This window comes from Lagopus leucura, unplaced genomic scaffold, assembly GCF_019238085.1.
Source record: "Lagopus leucura isolate 7727_CA_CO unplaced genomic scaffold, USGS_WTPT01 Super-Scaffold_100001, whole genome shotgun sequence".
NCBI lineage: Eukaryota > Metazoa > Chordata > Aves > Galliformes > Phasianidae > Lagopus > Lagopus leucura.
In genome coordinates, this window is record NW_024962262.1 from 93,839,388 (window position 1) to 93,861,521 (window position 22,134).

The 22,134-nt window shown below is 34.6% G+C and overlaps 1 protein-coding gene across 4 annotated transcripts in view; it reads left to right on the forward strand.

The window, feature by feature from the left end:
- Nucleotides 1-22,134, forward strand: part of LOC122177821 (ABI family member 3 binding protein) — a 119,868-nt gene that overhangs the window by 62,235 nt on the left and 35,499 nt on the right. The window contains exons 11-25 of one of the 4 annotated variants that reach the window (XM_042867558.1): nt 8,366-8,440; nt 9,003-9,050; nt 9,636-9,710; nt 11,173-11,220; nt 12,070-12,144; nt 12,918-12,992; nt 14,078-14,152; nt 14,830-14,904; nt 16,677-16,751; nt 17,456-17,530; nt 17,975-18,049; nt 19,776-19,850; nt 20,317-20,391; nt 21,414-21,479; nt 21,839-21,913. In XM_042867558.1, coding sequence (XP_042723492.1) covers nt 8,366-8,440; nt 9,003-9,050; nt 9,636-9,710; nt 11,173-11,220; nt 12,070-12,144; nt 12,918-12,992; nt 14,078-14,152; nt 14,830-14,904; nt 16,677-16,751; nt 17,456-17,530; nt 17,975-18,049; nt 19,776-19,850; nt 20,317-20,391; nt 21,414-21,479; nt 21,839-21,913 — 1,062 coding nt within the window. The remainder of the gene's footprint in view (nt 1-8,365; nt 8,441-9,002; nt 9,051-9,635; nt 9,711-11,172; nt 11,221-12,069; nt 12,145-12,917; nt 12,993-14,077; nt 14,153-14,829; nt 14,905-16,676; nt 16,752-17,455; nt 17,531-17,974; nt 18,050-19,775; nt 19,851-20,316; nt 20,392-21,413; nt 21,480-21,838; nt 21,914-22,134) is intronic. The other 3 variants (XM_042867559.1, XM_042867560.1, XM_042867561.1) reach the window with 3 other exon arrangements.

A 22,134-nucleotide genomic window follows, 5' to 3' on the forward strand; every position in this document is an offset into this window, starting at 1 on the left:
AGAGACCTGATGGTGACGCTGGCCTTGTCTGTTCATGGTTCTTGCCAGTCTGGTAATGGTGCAAAATGGAATTTTTTTCCCCAGATGTTGTTGTGCTTTTAGGGGAACTTATTTTTCTTGGCCTACTTTGAGTGGCACATCCATGTGGAGGTGAAATTCCCGTGCTTGAAAATTGGTGTTTGCTGAAGGCATTGGCTGTGGCATTTGGTGACAGTGGTGGAGTAGCTTGTGGTGGCAGATTCTATAGTACTGTCAGGTGTAGAGGTCTGCGCGCGTGACCTGGCAGTATCCTGTCCATGGGGTCATTACGCATTTCATAATCAGATTCTGATTTGAAGAAGTATACATGTTGATAGAGTATGGAACATTGAAATTTCTAGACCAGTAAATTGCACATTAATAGTAGGTTTCTAGATATTCTGGCTCTCTCTGCCTCTGTTTTTTTTTTTTTTTTTTTTTTTATCTTTGAAGTTAATCCTGAAATGGTTTTTTTTTTTTTTTTTTTTTTTTTTTTTGACAGCGTAGAAATCTTTTTTTTCATGCCTAGTATCATGAAGCTCATGCTTGCAACTGAGACTCACCTCATCTTGTGTCTGGTCTTTCTTTTTACTGTGTTAAATGCTATTAAGAGCTTGTAGATAGACTTAGATAAAATTATCTTGACTAATAAGCAAATAATTAAAAATGCCTAAAGCTTCATAATAATAATACTGCATTTTTCTTTCAAGCTTCTTAGGTACCTTAGAGCTTCTTTATTATAGTCTCTGATTGATGCATATTCATATCTTCTCTACTATTTTTTGTGCCATTATATTAAGTCTCTTTCTACCATGCTGCATAAGATAATAATAAGTTTGGTTTGCTGCTACCTCAGTTGTCACTTTATTCATTAACTTCAGTTCCTACTTTAAATGATGATTGCTCCATTTTCAAGGTAAGGAATGCTTGTTGTGGGTGGACATCTGCACTGCAAACTAGTTAAAACAGAAAAATCTACATGTAGAAACAATGATTATACATAATATTACCTTGTTTGTTTGTTTTAATAGCTTTCAGTGGTATTCAGCCTGTTCTTTCAAGCCCTCTGACACCTAGTAAGCCTGAAATAGCAGATGCTGAACCAGGTACAACACTCGCTGTCTAATTCTTATTAATCAGTGCTCAGACCATGATCTAAAACTCACTGAAATGACTGTACTGGTAATCTTCATTTGGATTAGACCTCTAACAGTTGAAAATTTTAGTTTAGATTGCTGTTAGTTGTTGACATTGTTGCTTTCTCACACTTAGGATGCTTATGGCAATTCACAGTCTCCTGATGTGCCTTCAGTATTTTGAAAAATATGCCACAAATATAACTGAGAAAACAGTTTTTATTGTCTGGTACAGCTGATATAAATACTGTGATGTATGCTATAGGCTGTCTTCTACTGCTGACATCTTGCTTAGAATATTAAGGAGAGTGTCTTTTTAATGACATGAAATTGGGTAACAGTCATGGACGCTTAATGCTTTTGGGCTGAAACTATAGCTGGATTAATTGTCAGCTCTCAAGTCCAATTTTATATAATTCAGATATCGTTCATCAGCCTTGACTGATTGATTGTTCAACGTGTCCTCTTCAATAAATTGCTACATTTTACATCTTACCATCTTCCTTAGAAGATGTAAGTTCCTTAGTATTGGAGCAAAACTCAAAATGTGCGAATGTCAACTTCAAAATCTTACTTGACAGTGATTAAGAGCCATACAAGTTGCAGTAAAGGCAGGAAGAAAGGAACATTCAGATTTCTGCGTGTCACAAATACAATGATTTATAGTCACTGAAGCTTTTTGCAGTTCAAAAGACTGAATTTCTCTCTAATATGTACTGAACTGATAATCTGAAAAGTGTCCAAGCATTAGTGAAATGTTTATGTTACTCTTACAAAAACAGATTTATTTTTGCTTATGAAGCAAGAGTTTCTTCCATTAGCTCTTTACTGTATTATGACTGTCACCATTTCTTCCAACAGCAACAAGTGAATCCATTCTGGAATCTTTCACACCTAAAACTTCTCATCCTTTTCAATGGCCAAGGGTAACATTAGGTAATGTTGTTTTCACCCAGTGAAAAGCTTTTGAGCCCATTCATCACATATGAATGCATTTCTTCCAGCATATCATTTCACATGCATAAAATTATTGTTTTTCCTGGTTATAGTCTTGTTCTGCCATTGTCATTAGACTGATTCCTTTTGATATATTTCTGTATGGGGACATAGTTCAGAGAAATTTTACTGTTCATGGAGCAGTAAAAGTTGCCTCTCAGTAACTTGCATGAAAAAGTCCATCATCCTTTTGTCAGTAAGTTTTATCTTTTTCCATCATGCATATGCATGTTCTGTCTTTCTCTCTGATATGCAGAGCTTTCATAGAGAAATTTCAGTTGATTTGAAGACATACATTTTGAGTCAATGCACAGCATTTCAATATCATCTCCATTCTGCACTTCAAACTCTTAACTTCATCGGATGGCTTTGATGTTCCATGCTGAGTTATCCTTTTTTCAATGTAAATTTATGGCATGTGCTGTTTGTTGTGAGAAACTCTTGTTAAACTGTGGTTGCAAACTGAGCTCTTTCTTTCAGCTCCTAAAGAAATACCACTTACTCCTAAACTGAAACCGTCTGCTATCCCAGAAGTACAGCATGTGGTAACCGGTAACTGTGCACACCATTCTTATAAGTTGATATACAGAAGCATGTTAGCTAAGAATATTTCAGCCAGACTTCCTAAAATGGACAGAAGCTACACAGTACATGAACATCTTGAGTAATTCATCATTCTGAAATTAATCATTTGATATTGTGTAACAGAAGAAATGAGGGGTTAAGCTCATCAGTTTGTTACACAATTGGGTCCAACGACAGAAATATAAATGTGGTCTCTTGTTTTGTAATGTAATTTAAATGAATGGTGGGGAAAAAACTTTTATTATTCTTTTGTCCCTTTTGTTGTCTCTTTTGCCAATTGCCATCTCCCACTTCCAAGTAGGCAAATAGCAAAGATTACATCTTTGCTGATTACAACAGTATGCTGATTTGGAGTAAATTACTTCTCATCTGATCAGTAAGACCTTCCTGAAGGAACTCACTGAAAAGAACTGTGACTTCAAGGGAAGTAGGAGAGCTACCTCAAAATAGAAGGGGAAATGTTCATATAAGTGTGAGAAGATCATTCTTTGGCCATAGAGGCATTATTACAGTGTGATATCCTTTTTCCGTTTCTGCCGTTTGATAAAAAAAAATATATCCCTGTAGTCACTTTGTTCTGATTTGGGGTTAAGGGATATGAGCTTTCCTTCTTGAGTATTTCAGGTACTGGACCAGTAAATACTATGGTGTGCATTACTAGAGCTTTATAGTGTTTCTACTCTTGTATATAAACAGGCAAAACACTAAAAGGCAGTAGTTGTCTTTGATGTCTTATGCACACCTTGACTTCTAGTTCTGACTTGAGATTTTCAGCAAGATTTTGGCGTTTAGAAGTTGCTTCTTCAGTATAGATTTTCTGGTATTTTTTATGGAACAAGATCTTTTCTTCAGTCACAGTCTTCGTCTGTTCTTCCTTACTTTTCTCACATAACTTTCAAAGAAATTTGTTTTCTTATTCAAGTAAGCAATGGGTTAAAAATACCCTGACAGCACAAATATAGGAAAGGAGCCTCAGAAGCAGATTTTTACCCAAAACCGTAAGCATACAGGGTGTAATTTCATAGGAAACCAAACTAAAAGGAGTGTAGGATGTTGTACGTGATATCAGGACTCATGCATGCTTATCAGGTCTATTAAAATAATAATAATAAAAAAAGTCAGCTATTGGAATTATAACATTTTTTATCTGTTCGATTTCACTTGATTTTTTTGTTTTCTAGCTCCAAAACCCCCACTTCCAGAGCCTAAAACTTCTGAGACTGTTGAACAACAAAAAGCAACTTTAGGTAATACATACTTACGCAGCTGTTGGTCAATCTTCTCTGCAGCCCAAGTCACAGCTTGAACTCAATTACTTCATCTCATAGCTTCTTTTGTTTATAATCCATTTCTTTTAGAGAAGAAAAAGTTAGGAAATAATCATTCTGAAGTACGTTTTTCAGAACTTAAAAGAAAAAGTAACTTGAAGTTTTTTGTGACCTTACTAGTTCTATAGTACAGTAACATTCTTGGATAGCAGAATATCTTCCATTTTGTTGGGAGTGATGCTAGTAGAGCAGCAACACATTTTACCCTCAGAAAATCATTAGAAATTCCTTAGCATCATTACTGAAAGACTAAGTAGAAGGCCAGTGTTATGACTGTTAATCCTAGAAATCTCAATGAATGATTGCTGTGGCACTATGTAGATATGTTAATTCTGCTGCTCTTTTATAAATCCTTCATGAATGTTCGTTTGGCTTCAGAAGCACTTCTCAGCCATTTCACATTTCTTACTCTAGTCTGTTCTTTCTGTATCATATGCTTTTCTAGTGTGTGTCTACTACCCTGAGGTATTTGGAAACTTCTTTGAAAGGAGTCTCATTGCAATCCTTTATAAAACTGAATTAAATTACTTACTATAGTACCTGATACCCACCTTAAGCTTTATTTGATGTCAGATTAACAGTCATTAGCTAACTATACTTTCAGCTCACAGAAGTTCAGGGAAAAGAACACTTCCAGATTTCTGTTTGCTTTTTATTTTTTTTCCATTTAGATGAAATTGTTTCTATTTTATTAACAGAATGCAATGAATACAGTTATGGAGCAACTTCCTTTTATAACACTGAATTTGTACTTCTGCTCCCTTCCAGTGATTTCATTACTGTTGAAAATTGAGACTATTTTTGCAGATTTTGTTTATGTTTCGATGACCAAGAGAAAATTTTAAAATTGACCAAGAGAATGAATTATTTTTCCTCTTACCTATCTTACAAAAATGAATTTTATGTTTTAATGAGGAAAACATTTTGATGTGATTATAAGCTGTACTTGCATCTCTTCGATTTACTTACTGACTTTTGCAATGATGAACAAGCAGGTTTTAGGGGAGGATTTTGTGAAGCCTTTTTAGCAAATTAGATTTTGCCATTTGCTTTTGCTCCAGTTGCCATTTATTGCTTCATTTCTGCCTTGGAAAATGTGATTCTTATGTGACACGGTAGAAAGAAGCATCTTATAATCCAGAATATTTTTTTCAGCTCCCAAAGAAGCAAAACTCACACCTTCTGCATCTAAACCTAGACCGCCTGGCAGACCCAGAAAGCCACAAATTAAACCTGGTAACTAGCTTCCATACCAAACATTTGCTGTACCTTATCATTTAAATAGTTTTATATACTTGAGTTTAAATTCATTTTGTGTGAAGTTCAGTACCTTAGATTCAGAAAAAAAAATAAGCAGTGAGGGAAGCTGTGCTCTTTGAGGAGTATTTTTTTTTGTATTCAACAACAAAAAAAATTGAAGCAAAGTCAAGAGTCTTTCAACTTTAGTCTTGTATCTCAAATCACCATGCTGCACGGCCTTGTGGAAACAAATTGTTTTGCTGTTTTTCATTTCAAAATGAAAAGTTTTTTGACTTGGTTTGACACTGAATCTAGAAGATGCACATTCTCTTTTGTTGCTGGTGGATGTAGCGTTTTACCTAGAACTGTAGGATTTCTGTTGATCCAGTGATCATTAGCTCATACATAGGCTTATCTGAAACTGAATTAGGAATGAAATGCTGATCTGGAATTTAATGAAGGCATATGAAACCAAAAGTTACCTGGCCTGACCAGAGGCTGAAGAATAATTGAATAGTTTTGCATGGTTTATAATGAAGTTCAAAAAGTGTGTTGTGAGAATATGTTACATAATCATGGAACATCTTAATTGGTATTATTTATTTTTTTCCAGATTCCAAGTAAATTAGTCCCTGTTATTTTTGCTCATAAAAAGAATTACTCTCTTCAGACGCAATAATTCCTTGTGAAACTTGTTAAATAAATGATACTTATGCGTTGGAGGTTTTTCAAATTAACATGCATACTTATTTTTTCATTGTGGTTACATCTCCTGCAACATTTTTAGTGTAGAAATTCAGTATTGTAATATTATAATCATTAATTTCATCTCTGCCATAGATGTCTATGTATATCTGAACATAGACATCTTTTCTGGAAATGACAGAGAAAAAACTCCTTTGGAAAATATTGAATAAAATTGTTTTACACCTTTGTGCCATCAACATAAACCGGTATATTGATGTTTCTACATCAGTGGTTGATTGCTCTGAGGTACTATATTGCTACAGAGAAGGCAGCATGTTTCTGTATTTGTATATGTGCTTCTTGTCTGTCATTTCTTTGTTAGTGATAAAATTGATCAATCCAGTTAGAATCCTAAGAAACACTACTCTTTATCCACCAGTGTTTATTTTGGAGAAGACTGAGGGTAGATCTCTACTCTCTACAGCTATCTGAAAGGAAATTGCAACAAGGGAAGTACCAGTCCATTTTCTCAGGTGATGAGTTAGAGGAAATTGCATCAGGAGAAGTTTAGATTGGATATCCGAAAGGATGTTTCCATGGAAAGGCCAAGCTTTGGTAGGGGCAGCTCAGGGATGCGGTGAATTCCCCATACCTGGAGGTATTTAAGAGACAAGTGGACATGGCACTAAGGGACATAGATCAGTGATGCAATTTGGGAGGCCAGATTGATGGCTGGACATGATGTTGGAGGTTTTTTTTACAACCTAGATGATTCTATTGTTCTATGACCATAATTAAGCCTGTCACTATCCTGTGAGAAGGTATTTGCTACTTTGTCTTGTTCTGACGAGACAAATGATGATATTCAGAAATGATTATTTGAGGCATAAAATATATAATACATGGAGATTACACGGGTTTTGGTTAGGTGACTTCTGAAATATAGTCACATGAGAGAACTATGCCTTCTCTGACTATGATTTTTTTTTCTAAAAACTTGGTGCATGTCTGTCATATTATTTTCTGTCCTTGTAAGTTTCAGGTTACTTGGCTGCTCACTGCTTACAACCCAGTAACCTGGTAAACAATTTAATAATATTGAGGGTAACATGCCAAAGTCCTATTGCACTGCCTGGGAGTTTTATTTAGATGCTCTGCTTTCAGAAAGGTCAGAGAAAATGAAGAGCATTAAATTTCCTCCAGTCTTATTCCCTTTTCATCCTCCTTCTGAGAAACATCATCTCCCAACTCTACCTTTTCTTTTTACCTAGAAAAATTTACATCAAATGTGAATTGTATATCTATTAATGAATTTTTTAAAACTGCTGTAGAAGAGCATCCAACTCTTTGTTTATCCCTTTTTTCAAGGGATAAACCCTCTGCTTGTTTTATCCATATCCAATAATATCTCATATTAAACCCACTGCTCCAATTTTCTCTGCTTATTCATTTAAATGAATGCAGGTTGTTTTCTAAATTTCATTTATTCATTGATGAATGTGTATCTTTTATGGGATACCACTTACTTTCAGCTAAAATACTGATTTTTACAAACCAGTTTTTTTCCCAGTACCCAAAACCATGTTCCAGTGCTTTTGTAGGGTTTCCTGGTTTCTGTTACATTCTTTCTATTGTTGCCAACAAGTTTGTGCATTATTTCTTAATTGATCTTGTATTATTAAAAAGCTTAATTGTCCATAGTTGAAAAAAAGTTGATTTGAAGGTAGGCATTACTGTGGTGCTGTATCAGCAGTTGCTTTTGCACTTTTCGGTGGAGTGATTTTACATTTTTTGCAGTACATTCCATACTTAACTTGTCACAATGTTTCTGTTGCAGTGGTGGAATCTATTACACTTAGAGTTGAACCACCAAGGTCAACAATAGGTAATGGTACTTCTTTGGCAAGCTGTAGTTTTTGGGGTCTTTTTTTGTCACAGAAAGTGGCACCAAAGTTAATCATCTTATGCTTTAAGATAGATTCATTAAACTTCATTTTTCTTCCAGGTATTTCTTGTTTGGTATCCATGTCTGTTGGTCATATTGCTAACTTCACAACTGAAATTGAAAAGCCTACTTTTTGAGAAAAAGTGGCTTGCAGCTTTGAATGACCTTTGTCTTAATTATGCTCGTCCGTGTCAGTCTCAGTTTTTCATTTAAAAAAAAAAAATCTGGGCTTCTGTAATAACCAAAATTTCTATCTCTTGCTTAGGCTGTTGTAAACACATGGGTATTATTATCAGACTTTCTTTCCTGTTTCCTATAAAGAGAATTCTCTGTTGCAGGTGTGAGCATTCTGTGTTTGTGTGTTCAACTCGATATCAGATGCTGATTACTCAGTAAATTAACCAACTTATTACCCACCTTTTCTCTTCCAGCTCCCAAGGAGATTCCTCGCATTCCTTCTAAACCTAAACCTTCACCCAAACCTCATATTCCACAGGCTAAAGATGGTAAACTGCTTTGTGTGATTATTTCTAACACAGCATATATTAGATTGAAATGTATTTCTGTGCAACTACTTATTTATTTGAACAAATTAAATCATAATCAGATTCTGTTGTGCTGTCTATTCAGTGGTATGTTTGCAATTTTCAGAAATAATAACGATGTTATTTTTAAATTCATGCCATAGAGCTAAAGTGTGTGATAGCACAATATGCAGTAATGCTTTTTAACAGCATCCAGAAAGCAAACAAGTGTTCTCCAAGTCCAGTTTTGTATATAAACAGCACTTGAAATACCTCACAAAGGAGAGAATTTTCTATCCTTAAAAAGCCATTTTCTTAATAAGTTAATGATAGATATTTGGATATCTCACTACAGCCAGTTGGAGAACTAAGCTCACACTGAAGAAGAATTTCCTCTTTCACTGCTTATTTTCTCAGTGACTTCATTTAATATAAAAGTTTTTGTATGAGGCAGTACGTTACTGTAGAAATAATACTAACTGTAAGTGGGGGTATTCTCTTAAATTTTTAGAACAGCTTTTATGTTTTGTTTTTCTTGATACAGTCCTGGAATCTGTAACGTTTAGAACTGATCAACCAAAACCAACAATAGGTAACAGTTCTACCTAAAGTGATCATCACATTTAAAATACATATTGTGGCTTTGCATGGTTAGAACAAATACTCAGTAGATGTCTAGCATCACAGGTACATCTTCATTGTATTTTACTGTCATGATTTTTACTATTAAATTTCATCCTTATGTAATTTGATTTTTTTTGTGTTTGGGATTTTACACTAACAATTCATATTCATCTTGTTTGGTTTTCCTCACACAAGTATGTTCTGTAAAGCGAATGGCAGCACCACAGTTTTACTTTGATTGTGTTTCATTATGCTTAGTTTGTGTCACATACTTCATCTTTTCTGCTAGTCTCCAAGTCAGACATCCATCCTGGCCTTGCTCCTCTTGATTCTATTACAGAGGTTCCCCACCAGCAGAATTTCTTTGTGTACCAGGCATTCATACTTCTTCATTATTTGTATAAGCTTTTTTTGTATTCAGATTCCAAAGGCATGTGTTCAGGGTTTCCTTGTTGGTTTCTTGTTTGTCTATTTGTTTGTTTGTTTGAAATGTTATGCCTTCTGACAGTCTTCTGTCAGGAAGATATTAAAAGTTGTATTTGTTTTATTCCAGTTCCAAAAGAATCACATCGTATTCCTTCCAGACCTAGGGTACCACCAAGCTCAGAGGTGCCACAGACCAAGCCTGGTAAGTACGTTTTTTCTTTATTTTATGCTGGTATGTGTATCTTACAAATTTTACCGTGATCAGTAGAGTTTCAGATCCATATTTATTCCTTGGGTGTGTATGTTGGTGCATTCCTTGAAGGATAAAATCCAGTATCATATATCGTAAGAAGTGGAACCTGTAAGCAACCTTGCAAGTTTAAGTTTTCTATCCTAGCTCTTTCTTACATTTTAAGTCACTGCAACGTTTTTCTTTGCAGAAAATAGCTCTTCTTGGTTTGAATTTGGATTGGTTTGGGGATAGATGAAAAAGAAAGTGTCATTGCAAAGAGGAAGTGAATTTTTTCTGTATTTCTCAAACTGTATAAATGTGTTTTCTTTCCTAAGCACAGTCATTCTTTCATTCTTTTCAGTTACTTTTGCAGAAGCTTTATTTTATCTGTGCACTTAAGAATGTACAAGATTTTTCAAAATGTTGCTCACACAGCTTGATATAAAGTAATATATGACCATGTCCTAATCAAGGGTGGAGGAAGAAAGTTAAATAACTCATGCTAGCAATTGCAGGATGTATTGTAGTGAGTTGACCTTGCCCATTAGCTATGTATCCACCAGTTTGCTCACCACTCTGACCCCCTGCAGGTTTGGGGAGAGAGACAGAAAACAAATAAACAAACAAAAAGAACAGAACAGTGATTCAAGATAAAATGTAAAAAATGAGAGAAAAAAGAGAAAAACAAGAGATGCAAACACACTCAGTCACAAAATACTGCCAGAAGACCAACACCTAGGAAGCCCACAAGCAGTGGCTCCTTTGAAAAAACTACTCACCAATTTTATTGCTGACTGTGATGTTAGATGACATGAAACAGTCCTTTGGTCAATTTGGTTCAACTATCAAAGCTGTGTCCCCTCCCAGCCTGTTGCCTAACCTCAGCCTACTTGTCTGGGGACTGTGTGAAAAACAGGATCTGCTAAAACATTGGTTTGTTATTAAGACTGGCTTGGTCACAAATTTAAAACAGAGCACCTCAGGGACTGCTATGAAGTAAATAAACTCCTTCCCAGCCAGAACTAGTGCAAGCATCCAAGGTATTCACAGCATTAGGTGGTGCTGCTGGGAAAATGGACAGAATGATGAGGACTAAGATTCCTTTTTGCCCTGCTAAGTCTGCACCTATTGTTTGAATTAAAAAATAAAGATAAGCAAGAAAAGTGTGCAAAGTTTAAAATGGACTGCCACCCACAATTTCTTCGTGGCTTATTACAAAATTAACAGATTTATATTCAGAGCTCAAATCTGTGTTAGAGCTATCGCCCTGAAGGCAATTTTTGAGATGCATAATACTGTTGAGTATTGAGTTTCAAGGAGGAGAGGCCGTCTCTCACTAGCCATAGGAGGGATGATATGATCATTGTGGAGGTGCTGCCTGCAATGTTTTGGTTATTCTTAGTAAGAGTTATTTTGTTGGTTTCTAACGCAGCTCTGGAACCAATTACGTTTAGAACTGAAAAACCAAAGTCAACATCAGGTAATGATACATTCTTATTTGCATATTACCTTGTTTTTCTTTTACAACACAGATCATTATAAGTATACCTGCAAATAATTTTAATAAATTAAAAATAGATTGAATAATTTAACAGTCAAGATTCTCTACCACTTTTCATTTTTTCTTCAAGGAATTCAAGAAGGGTCCTCATGCCAATCATGTTTTTAAGCACATAGGATAGGGTAATTTCTTTTGGCATTTAAAAAGGTCTGAGGACAGATCAGAGCAGGATCCTAACTACAGTATAACACAGTTATACTGTAAAGGTGACACTGTTCTAGTTAGACACATGAAATTGAGTGAGCAAAGCTGCCTGCTGTCAGTTTTTTTTCTTTCCTCTCCATCTCCTCCAGATTTTATAAATTCAGTCATTCATGGATCTAATTATTCTAAAAAATAATTCTGTTTCTCTTAATTATCAATTCCACTGTCAAAACAAAAACACTTCAGTGATCTTTGGGATATATGAGGCAGAGCCAATTGGCTAAGGCATTTTTATTTGCTTGAATGTAGTACTGAGAATTATTCTGGTACAATTTCATTACAGCACAGTGGTGTCTTTGTATTTGAAACTTCTTCTATTTAATAGTTTACCTTCTAAATAGAAACAATAATTCTGTCACATGCTTTCTTAATGATATGTCATAGAGAAGTATTTTCTCTGCAGCATGATTTTGTTCCAAAACAAACCCCTCCGCCTCTTTTACACTGCTTCCATACAAGTATCGTTGGTTCAAATCTTTGCTGTATTTGTATTGACTGCTATGGATTGCAGTGAACAGTGATGCCTCTGAAAATGTTAACATGGTGTAACCCAGTTTCTTTCAGTTCCTAGAGAGACACGTTATGGGCCTTCCAAACCCAAAACATCTCCCAGTCCACGTGTTCCTCCAACCAGAGCAAGTAAGCTTCTCAGTATTTTGCATTTTAGCGTATGAAAGTTTTTGCAGTTTGAAAATTGACAAAATATAGGGATTTTTCGAAAATACACAAATCTTTATTGAATAGGGTATGTTTTACTGTTGTAATGAAGTGTTGCTATAAAGCTGTCATAAAGCAAGACGTATATCTGTGTGTATCAGTAATTTGTATGAGGGTTGGGGTATGGGGGTTAAACACTCTCATATAAAGCCCCTGGAAGTTGGAAAACTTGGGCCTCAATTTCCTTAAGATATGAAAGACGTACTTGTATTTTCTCATTTACAGAAACAAAATTACAGTGCTTTCTTGTTCCCCAATCTTCACTTTGGGGTTATCTCTGTCCATTGGAAAGTTAGTGGTAATTTTCCACGTTTCTTCTTTGACTGCTTGATGTTTTTTAATGTAAGATTGATCTAAGCAAGCAACAGATTTTTGGAATATGAAATACTTGAAGTGCAGCTAGGAAAATTGTTAGAACTACAACAGTTTACTCTGTGAAAAGATCTGTTTGAGATAACTGGGATGAGTGGAGGGTTAATCCAAGAGTGCACTGTAACAGTCACTTTGTCTGTAGTCTCAGCACTAACACTTACTTTGTTGGCAAGAGGTTTCTGTGGTTACTAGCAAATGGAAAAAATACTTCCTAAAAAAATTTTTTTTTTGCAGAAAATTAATGTCCTGTAAGGAATATCAGATAGACTTATGATTTGTCTTTGTCTTCATTACTGTGTTCAAAACTTAGCTCATCTTCACAGGTCCAAAAGAAAGTCGACGAGTCACTGCCAAGCCTAGAACATCACCAATTCCAGATTTACCACACACAAAACCTGGTAAATAGATACATGTTTTGTCGTACTTAAATGTTCAGACATTCTTTAGGTTGTCTTTTCTCAGTGTCAAGTGTTGATTAATATCTCTTAATATTGCAAATACATAGATTTTCTAATGAGCATTAAATACATGCTTAAAGATAGAGAGACCTGATTTAAATATTTAATTATTGAGTTTTGATGAGTTGTGTATATATATGCTTTTCAATCACATGACAGTTGTCATTGATGAATAATTTGTATAGAAGGTTAAACAACATACAGCCCTTTTAAGAGTGTACTTGGAAGAAATCTCCCCAGTCTTCTTTTCTGATCAGGTGTCCTCATAATGGAACTAGATCCTTAAAAATATACCTGGTAGGGATTGATATGTCAGTGAACTACCAAATCTCCTCTTTAACATATAATGGTTCTGAAGATATCAGTTGAAACTTCCTTTATAGGGAATATATATTCACTATTATTTTTTCCAACTTAAGAGTAAATTGGTTAAAGGGAGTATTTTTACCCTTTTAATTGTATTTTCTGCTAACTGTGTACATTCTTGTTTTTATGAGGTGCTGGCACATATTACATTTACAGCTGAGCAACCAAAGACAAGTAGGCAACTTTGGGCTGTTTGCTATTATTTTTTTTTCCCCTGCTGTTCGTTGACCAAAGATTACAAATTATTATTCTGTTTTTTACATTATTTGTTTGTAGTTTTGATTTGGTTACATAATACTATTCTGTTCCAGATCTTCAAAGATTCCTAGCTGTGTTGTCTTCACAAAAATACTCTCTCTCTTCCACACATTGCAGTTTCATTCTGTGGCTATCGCAGTTGTCAGCTTTGTAATACAAATGGAAACATCTCAGCTATGGCTGTCTGTGTTCTTTACAGATTTTTTTCCTTGGCTTCAGATGAGACTTTTCTTACTTGATACTTTTCCATGTTTATTTTCATTCATGGTTGTCTTTTTCCCTTTAAGTTTCAGCATGTCTCATCTCTAAATTTTTCAATCATTCATGCAAAGACATTGTTTTCCCTTGCAGGTATTGATTTCTAAAGAGCACACACGCTTAAAACTGGTCTTTTCTTTCAGCTCCTAAAGAAACACAACAAACTTCCTTTAAACCTAAACCAGCTCCCATTCCAGATGCTTCACAACGCAAGCCTGGTAAATTATCTTCTCTTTTATCAAGCTATGGTCAAAAACTGAACACTGGCTTTTGGGAAGGGTGCTGGTGTAGATTTCTCAGTAGTACATTTGCTGCTTTGTAGTATTCTAACTTCAGAAACATCTGCAGTACTGTGGATAACTCGTACAACTGTTGGAAACAACAACAGTTCCCAGGTTTTGTTTTTTTTTTTAAATTGGTATTATGTGGACATTAGCAGAAGAAATAATAATGACCCATATATTGTAAAGAATGATACAAAGTTATTAACAGCTTGCATCTCAGCAACATTTCAGTTATTTGCATTATGTATTTTAAGCTCTTTTGACAGAAGCCTTTTCGTGCTGTTGCAGTGCTTTCCCTTTATATAGAAGCGTTTTTATCCAGATGAGGCTAAGACTTCCCATCTGTTTTACTCCATTTGGGACATTTTTCAACATAAATCTGGCTAACTTATGTAAGATCATCACTGCTTTCACTGGAGGGTTGCAAAACAAAAACAAAAATGGAACTCTTCATAACCAAAAATCTCTGAGAGGATATGTCAGTTACTGTTGTAGAACACACCTTTCCTGCTGTATATAGTGTACTACTGAGAGTTGCTTTTAAAGAGGTAGAGGGAGGAAGAGAAAGTATCTTCATTATTCTGAGCATTTGTCCAAATTTTTTCCAACAGGAATCATTCCATCCTTCCGTGAACCTGATTCTACTATGATTCCTCAAATGCCTCAAAGAATAAAACCAACACTGGGTAATTGTGTATTTCATAAATAATCACTCTGTTTTCCATTTTTGCTGGATAAATGGTTGTGCTATGGTATTGATAGCAGCAGTAACACATGAACTAATTTAAAATTTGCTTTTGAAGGTTCTTTTCCTCATCTTCTAGCCATTCCGATCAGGAGGATATAATTCCCTCAGTTGTTACATATTCTCCTGTAAAAGGGGCTTTATTTAAAGAACAGATAGTGATTCCTGACTTTTCTGCATCTGAGGTATGATGCTGTTATCCTAAAACACTGCTCTGCTTTACTCCTCATTATCTAATTTTACAGAGAAAACTGCAAGAAAATTTTAAGTGTCAACTAGAGCACAACCTGCACCAAATTGTACCAGCTACGTGACTGCGTGATAAGTCAAGCACCAGTTCTTAAAACCATCTTCTCTTTTATCTTCTAGTCATCTCTGTTGGGAAAACTTTCTTAAATATATTTAAGACATATATTTAATATATTAATGCATTGTCCTCATAATTATTTTTTCTTACTTGCCAGATGTGGACTAAATAAGGGTGAATTAATCAAAGCAGGATTGGGCAGTAGGAGTATTGATTCAGTAATTGTTGCTAATAATGAGTTCTGTGTCCCCACTTTCAGAGAAGATGTTGACCAAGATTTTCTGAGAGTGAAGTGGCATCATTATTGAAGTACTAACAGCCATTCAATAATCTTTGAAATTTTCCTCTTTGATGAAAAGGAATTCAAAAATTCTTTTCATCACGTTCAAATTTTAATATATATTCCCCCTATACATTGATACTTAGATTAGTGTTCATTTTATATCTTTACATATTTTTATAAAGTTTATGTGTTTTTTTTATGCACTTCTGGGGACACATGATACAATCTATATGCAGAATATGTGTGAAGAATATAAAGGGTAAGGTAGATTTTTTTTTTCTGAGGACCTCTCACATTGCTGTGGATAATGGACTTTCAAATGTTTGCTCTAAGTGCTAAAATACCTTTTGCATTAAGTGATCATTCAATGACAAGAATTATAAGAATAGAAAAGTTCCTGTTGGAAGGGATCTATACAGATTATTGGTTCCAACTCCCCGTTGCTTCAGGGCTAACAAAAAGTTAGAGCATGTATTATGAAGGGTATTTTATCCAAATGCCTCATGAGCATGAACAGACAGGAGGCATCAATCATCCCCTCTAAGAAGCTTGTTCCAGTGTCTGACTACCTTCTCAGCAAGGACATTTTCCTTAAATCTAATCTGAACTCCTCTCATGCAGCTTTGAGCTGTTCCCTAAGGACAACAGATGCCTCCATCTCCACTTCCCCTCCTTGGGAAGCTGTAGAGAGCAATCAGGTGAAAACAAGGAAGTTAATTTACAAATCAAGTTTGACACAAAGGGCCAATGAAAAATAGGTACTATCCTGAGGTACTCCTGTACATTACACAGGGAAGTACACTATTAATGTGTGTTTTTGTCCTATTTATTTACTGAATGCTGATGTGACTTTATTCTTCACTGATATATCCAAAGTAACAAATACACACTTAATTATTGGGAAGTCTGTTTGTACGAGTGGCTTTCATTTCTTTGCAGAAATTCCAACTGATAGATTTTCAGCTTTAGACTTACACTTCCTTGTATTCTATGATGTTCCTTATGCACTCTGAAAATAGGGGGGGGGGGTTGGTTTGTTTCATGGTGGTTTTTTTTGTTTGTTTTGGTTTTTTTGTTTTAAAAATATTTATTATTTGGGGTGTTTTTGTTTTTTTAATTTCAGCTGCAACTGAAAAACCATTCATTCATACCAAACCAAAAACATCTGAAAAACCAAGAGTGCCATACACCAGACCTGGTAATGAAGTCATTCTTGTAATTTTGTTGTTGTTATTGTTTGTATTTAACCATTCTTTCTCCCTAGCCTGAGTTCTCGTGCTTTTTTTTTTTTTTTTTTTTTTTTTTTTTAATCACAAATATTCATACCTGTTTTTGTGCTTAATCAAATGCATTGCCTTTAGGTCAGTCAAGTCAAAATGTCAAAACTACAAGTCCAAGTTACACTGCAAATGATATTAGTATGTATAGTCTAGCATTGGAAACATTTTTCCTGCTTTCTATTACACTCAGCAAGTGATGACTGAAATGTAGTAATTGGAGTGCTGACAAATTTCAGTGGCTTAAATACAGTTTTCTCTTACGACTAGAGAGGCTCTTTGTAAGCACGTTTTTCCGTCACAAAATTCTATATTACTCCTTTGAAATATGCTTATACATTCAGCAAAGGATGTGTTATACTGAAATGAAGTACTCGCAAAATAGTTAGGGTAGCCCTTGTCTCTTCCTGTTTTGTTAAAAAAACAGTATTACAGGAGAACTTACTGGAAAGATACTGCGAACAGTTGATATTCTGTTACTTTTTAGTTTGGGATGTTTTTCAAGTTTTACAGATAGTGAAATGTAATTTATTTCCATTACAGTTCAACATTTTAATATTTTAATATAAAAAATATATAAATATTTTTAATATTTTAAGCATCTCCACGTTTTCTCCCTTAACAGCAGTACATCAAACAACCCCACAAACAATTATCACAAAAACTTCCACCACCACTGAGCAGTCAAGGGCAACATTGGGTAAATAAATTTCTTTAATCTTAAGATGCAGATATTTACAATTTCTGAATTGAGAAATTTCTAGAGAATGTGCTCTTGTGTGTATTTTATGAAACATCATGCTACTGTCCTTCATTCTGCTTACGCATACACATTTCTGGATACTGATGAGTCTCACTTTTATCCTAGTCAGAAGCCTTTATCAATTGCTCAATTAAATTCCATGGTCCAACTTATTTATTTTTTTAGAGCAAGAATTTTAGCCATTGACTCAACATACCCTACAGCTCAAATCTAGATTTTTTCTGGGTTTTGAATAGCCATCTTGTTTCAGGTTCCAGGAAACCATGAAATTGTTATTGTCTTTTTTTCAGGCGTTTGAGGCATGTATTTTTGGTGGGCGAAATACGGTGTTGAATTGTGACTCCTAAAGAATACAGTAATAATATTTTTCCTTTTTTTCAGCTCCAAAAGAAACAACGCTCCTTCCTTTCAAACCTAAATCATCTGTTGAGACAGAAGTGCCACAGACTAAACCTGGTAATTAAAGTTTTTAACTTTGAAAGTGTTACTGTTGTACTATCTGAGTTACAATTTTTGCCGTGATTCCTTACCGCAGTGATATGACACACACAATATTTAGAGATAAATTAGCATCATTGTTTGGCTCGTAGTACATCAATAGATTACATCAAAAATAATGCCCCAAAAGGGCATAAAATACTTGGGACACACAAGTAAAGATGTATTTTCTAAAGGTTTATTTTTTTAATTGGTGGATAGAAGACATTTAAAATATGAGGAACTTGATTAATTTGAATGAGAGCGTACTACTGTAGCTGGCTTCACTAAGTTTTTTAGGAAGTTTATTACAGAAAATTAATGTGCTTTATTTTTGTAAGTGCTCTTGAAACTCAGGCTACAGAATTTTAGTCAAAGATAGGTAATAGAAGTACTGTCTTCTGATCAGTGCAGTAATTGCAATAAATTTAGAGATCCAAACTTATAATGAAGCATATGTAGTATATTAACATCACCCTTTGTGTGAGCTATTTCCATAAAAATAACTTGGTAGAAGAGTTACAACACAGAAAGAAAATAAGGGAAGGAGTGACAGCATAAATCTTAATTTTTTTTAATCCATAATTCTCAACTGTCTCCAACTAGTAATACCTTTTTTTAGGTAAGTAAGTTGATGAATAGTTTTATCATTTCCCTTTTTTTTTTTTTTCCTGAGAGTTCCTATGTAGCTAGAAACAATTTAAGCACCATTAATTAAAAGAACAATACCTATATTTTGTTGTGAAAATCAAATTGAACAGTCCAGCAAAAAGACTTATTTTCTAAAGGATTATTTTGAAAAACTCTCTGTAATTAGCTAGATTCTAAGTCTCAATTGAACCTATTTCCAATCATATAGTATTTAACCAGTATCATATTTTGGCACCACTGCAAAGCTTGGTTTAATAAAAGAATTTTAGAAATTGCAGCTTAAGTAGTTACATTTTTTCCTTCTAAAATTTAGTTCACTTTACTGACTTTTACACAAAATAGAGGCTACTGTTATCGTGAAAGTTGATAAAAACAAGTGGCACTATTTGGTCATCACTATTTATACTAATAAGTAGGTTATTTTCCAGCTTCTGTATTCTATTGTTATTTCTGAAAGCAGCAAAAACTCATACAGAGTGTTTCTGCTTTCAAGTCTCTCCTTTTCATCCAATAACTTAGATATTGCTGACAAAATTTTGTCATATCTGAGTCAGGATCATAGAATCATATCATAGAATCATAGAATGGCCTGGGTTGAAAAGGACCCCAATGACCATCTGGTTTCAACCCCCTGCTATGTGCAGGGTTGCCAACCAGCAGACCAGGCTGCCCAGAGCCACTTCCAGCCTGGCCTTGAATGCCTCCAGGGATGGGGCATCCACAACCTCTCTGGGCAACCTGTTCAGTGTGTCACCACCTTTTCACCAGAAAAGAATGCCTTAAAGATAAATATGTTAGGAAAGCACAAGTTAGTGTCCACCATTAGGATTTCTGCTCTGAAGCTGAAGGCCCAACAGAACACTTGCAGTGTCTGGCCGTCAGCATGAAAATACATCCAGGCTAATCAGAGCGCTTGCCTATTTCCTGTCACTAAAAATTGTCTTAGCAGACGTGTAGATAAATTTTCATGAAACACACTTAAGATGAAAGATACTTAAGTAAATCCAATGTCATTGATTTCATTTCTCACAGAGTAATGTTTTATTTCTCATAGCTCCAAAGACAACACACCTGGGATCAATTAACCTTATAACAGTTCATGTTGTTGATGGGTCCAAAATGACTTTGGGTAATGAAAATATTATGTCAGATTATTTTTTGTTTATACCTTTCCTTTCTCTGCTTTTCTATATGACTAAACTTACACTTTAGTCAACAGAAATAACTTAAATATATCTCTGCCTTGTTCATTTGTTAGTCTTACTCCAGTGCATGTACAAAATATTGATGTTTTTAATTTTCCTGGAACTTTCCTGACATTTGGTTGATATTCCTTATAAAAATTCTCATACATGAGGAGTCATATAAAAAGACATTAGCTGCTCATCTTTTCCACTGTCTTTTGATTTATTAATTGTGTACATCTTCCCAGTCTTTAAATCTTTGCATGAAACCCTGATTATCAGCCAGGTTTCTACCACTGACTTTTTTTGTTTATCGTCTGCACTAAGTTTAAATTTCTCTTCTACCTGTGGTGATTTGATGTTTAAAAGAAATAATTTCCAGTTGATAAGCAATGAAATCTCCTATTTCAGTTCCCAATGAAACATATCAGATTTCACCCAAACCCAAAACTGCTCTCACTACTGAAATTCCATGGTTGTATACAGGTAATTCTTATGATTTTCTGTGTTGCATTGACTACCTACGTCTGTTAAGTAAAATCAATATGATTTAAGATTTAGTGGCTTATTCTTGTTACTCCTAAAGGCTTTTAAGTGCTATTAGTTTTGTGTGTATGGTCCTCCATTCAATAGTCTTGCAAACACAAATGTAACTGATTTCCACATTTTTCTTTCCAAAATACTAGATCTAAATTTTTGAAAAATTTCCCAACTATAACTGTCAAAAATGAGTAATACATTCTTTCCACAAGAAATGTTTTCTCAGGCACTTCAAAGAAGCTAGAGTAAGTGATGTTGATAGAATGGTTTTTAGACTCAAATATCAAATAGCTAGCTGTATTTATGTACAGACATTTACCTCAAAGTTACTCAAGTCCATTATTTGGCATGAAATGACAGTGACAACTGCTTACATTTTTAGCTTTCAGTGAGATTCTCATACATACTGTAATAACTAAAATGTTGAAACTATCAGACAAATGAAAGGTGGCAGTAGGAAAAGGTTGAAGGCTTGTAATTTTAGTCTTGCTGATGTTGCTATGTTCTACAGCTCTATAGTGTCTGCATTGAATGCTTTCGTTTGTCTTCGCAGGAATATTTCAATATTTCTTGTTTTGATCTGGATATTTGATTTGGGGAGATTCAGTTTGGTGTTTTATTTTGAGGTTTTTTGTTTGTTTGTTTTTTACAGAACCTAATTAATGTCTTAAGGCCATGGATACCTTGCAGAGCTAACTCTGTATCCATATACAGTTGGGTAACTGGCTGTAAATATTTTATATCTTTTCCTAAACCTAAACATGAATGTAACTGGTCAGACTGCATGATGGAGTAATCTGACCGCTAAAGAAACTAGTGTGCATTTTGGATCGGAACTCATAGAATTCTCATTTGTCCATTTTGCTATATCACTTTGGTGCATGGACCATTTTTTTGTGGCAAATTACGCTGCATTATTGATGTTGCTTTTACACATAGTATTTAAACTGAACTGTATTTCTTTTTAGCAGGACATAAAACACGTCTCACTTCTTTAAGACCAAGGCCATCTGATAAATCACAGGCCAGACCTGGTAATAATTATTTATTCTTTTTTTCTTTTTTTTTCTTTTTTTTTTTTTTTTATTGGATGGAGAAATCATTATTTAATGAATGATGTTCACATGTTCTTAGAGGAATCTTACTTATTGTTGGGAAAAAGGCAGGTTTTTCTTCCAATTAACCAGTTTGCAGGTAAAGCCTTTCCAATGTAGGAAAAGAGATCATACATACCAGAACAGCAACTGTTACTTACTCTTCTCTAATATGGAATTGTTGCCATCACAAATAAGTCTGTTTGACTTTGTCTTCTTCTTATGAAACTTTTTTTTTTCTTCTTTTTCTTACTGTTTTTTGGTTTTTGATTTGTTTGTTTGTTTTAACTTCTTCTCAGCTCCAAGTAAAACCACAGTAGCACCAGCTAGAACAAAAGCACCTGGCTTGCCAAAGTGGATTGTGCCAACAACAGGTAGAACTATTTTTTTTTTAACATATTAGGAATGTTACTTAATGAAATAATCTTGAACCCTGCAAAATACTTCATTACGTTTGATTTGACGTTAATTCCTTAGAGTACAGTAGAATATAATTGCTGACTTTAATAATTCTATACTGTTCTTGAGTGCCATGAATACAGAGTTATGTTAGACAGTATGTAAAAAATTTTCATTCTTCCATATAGCAGTGCCC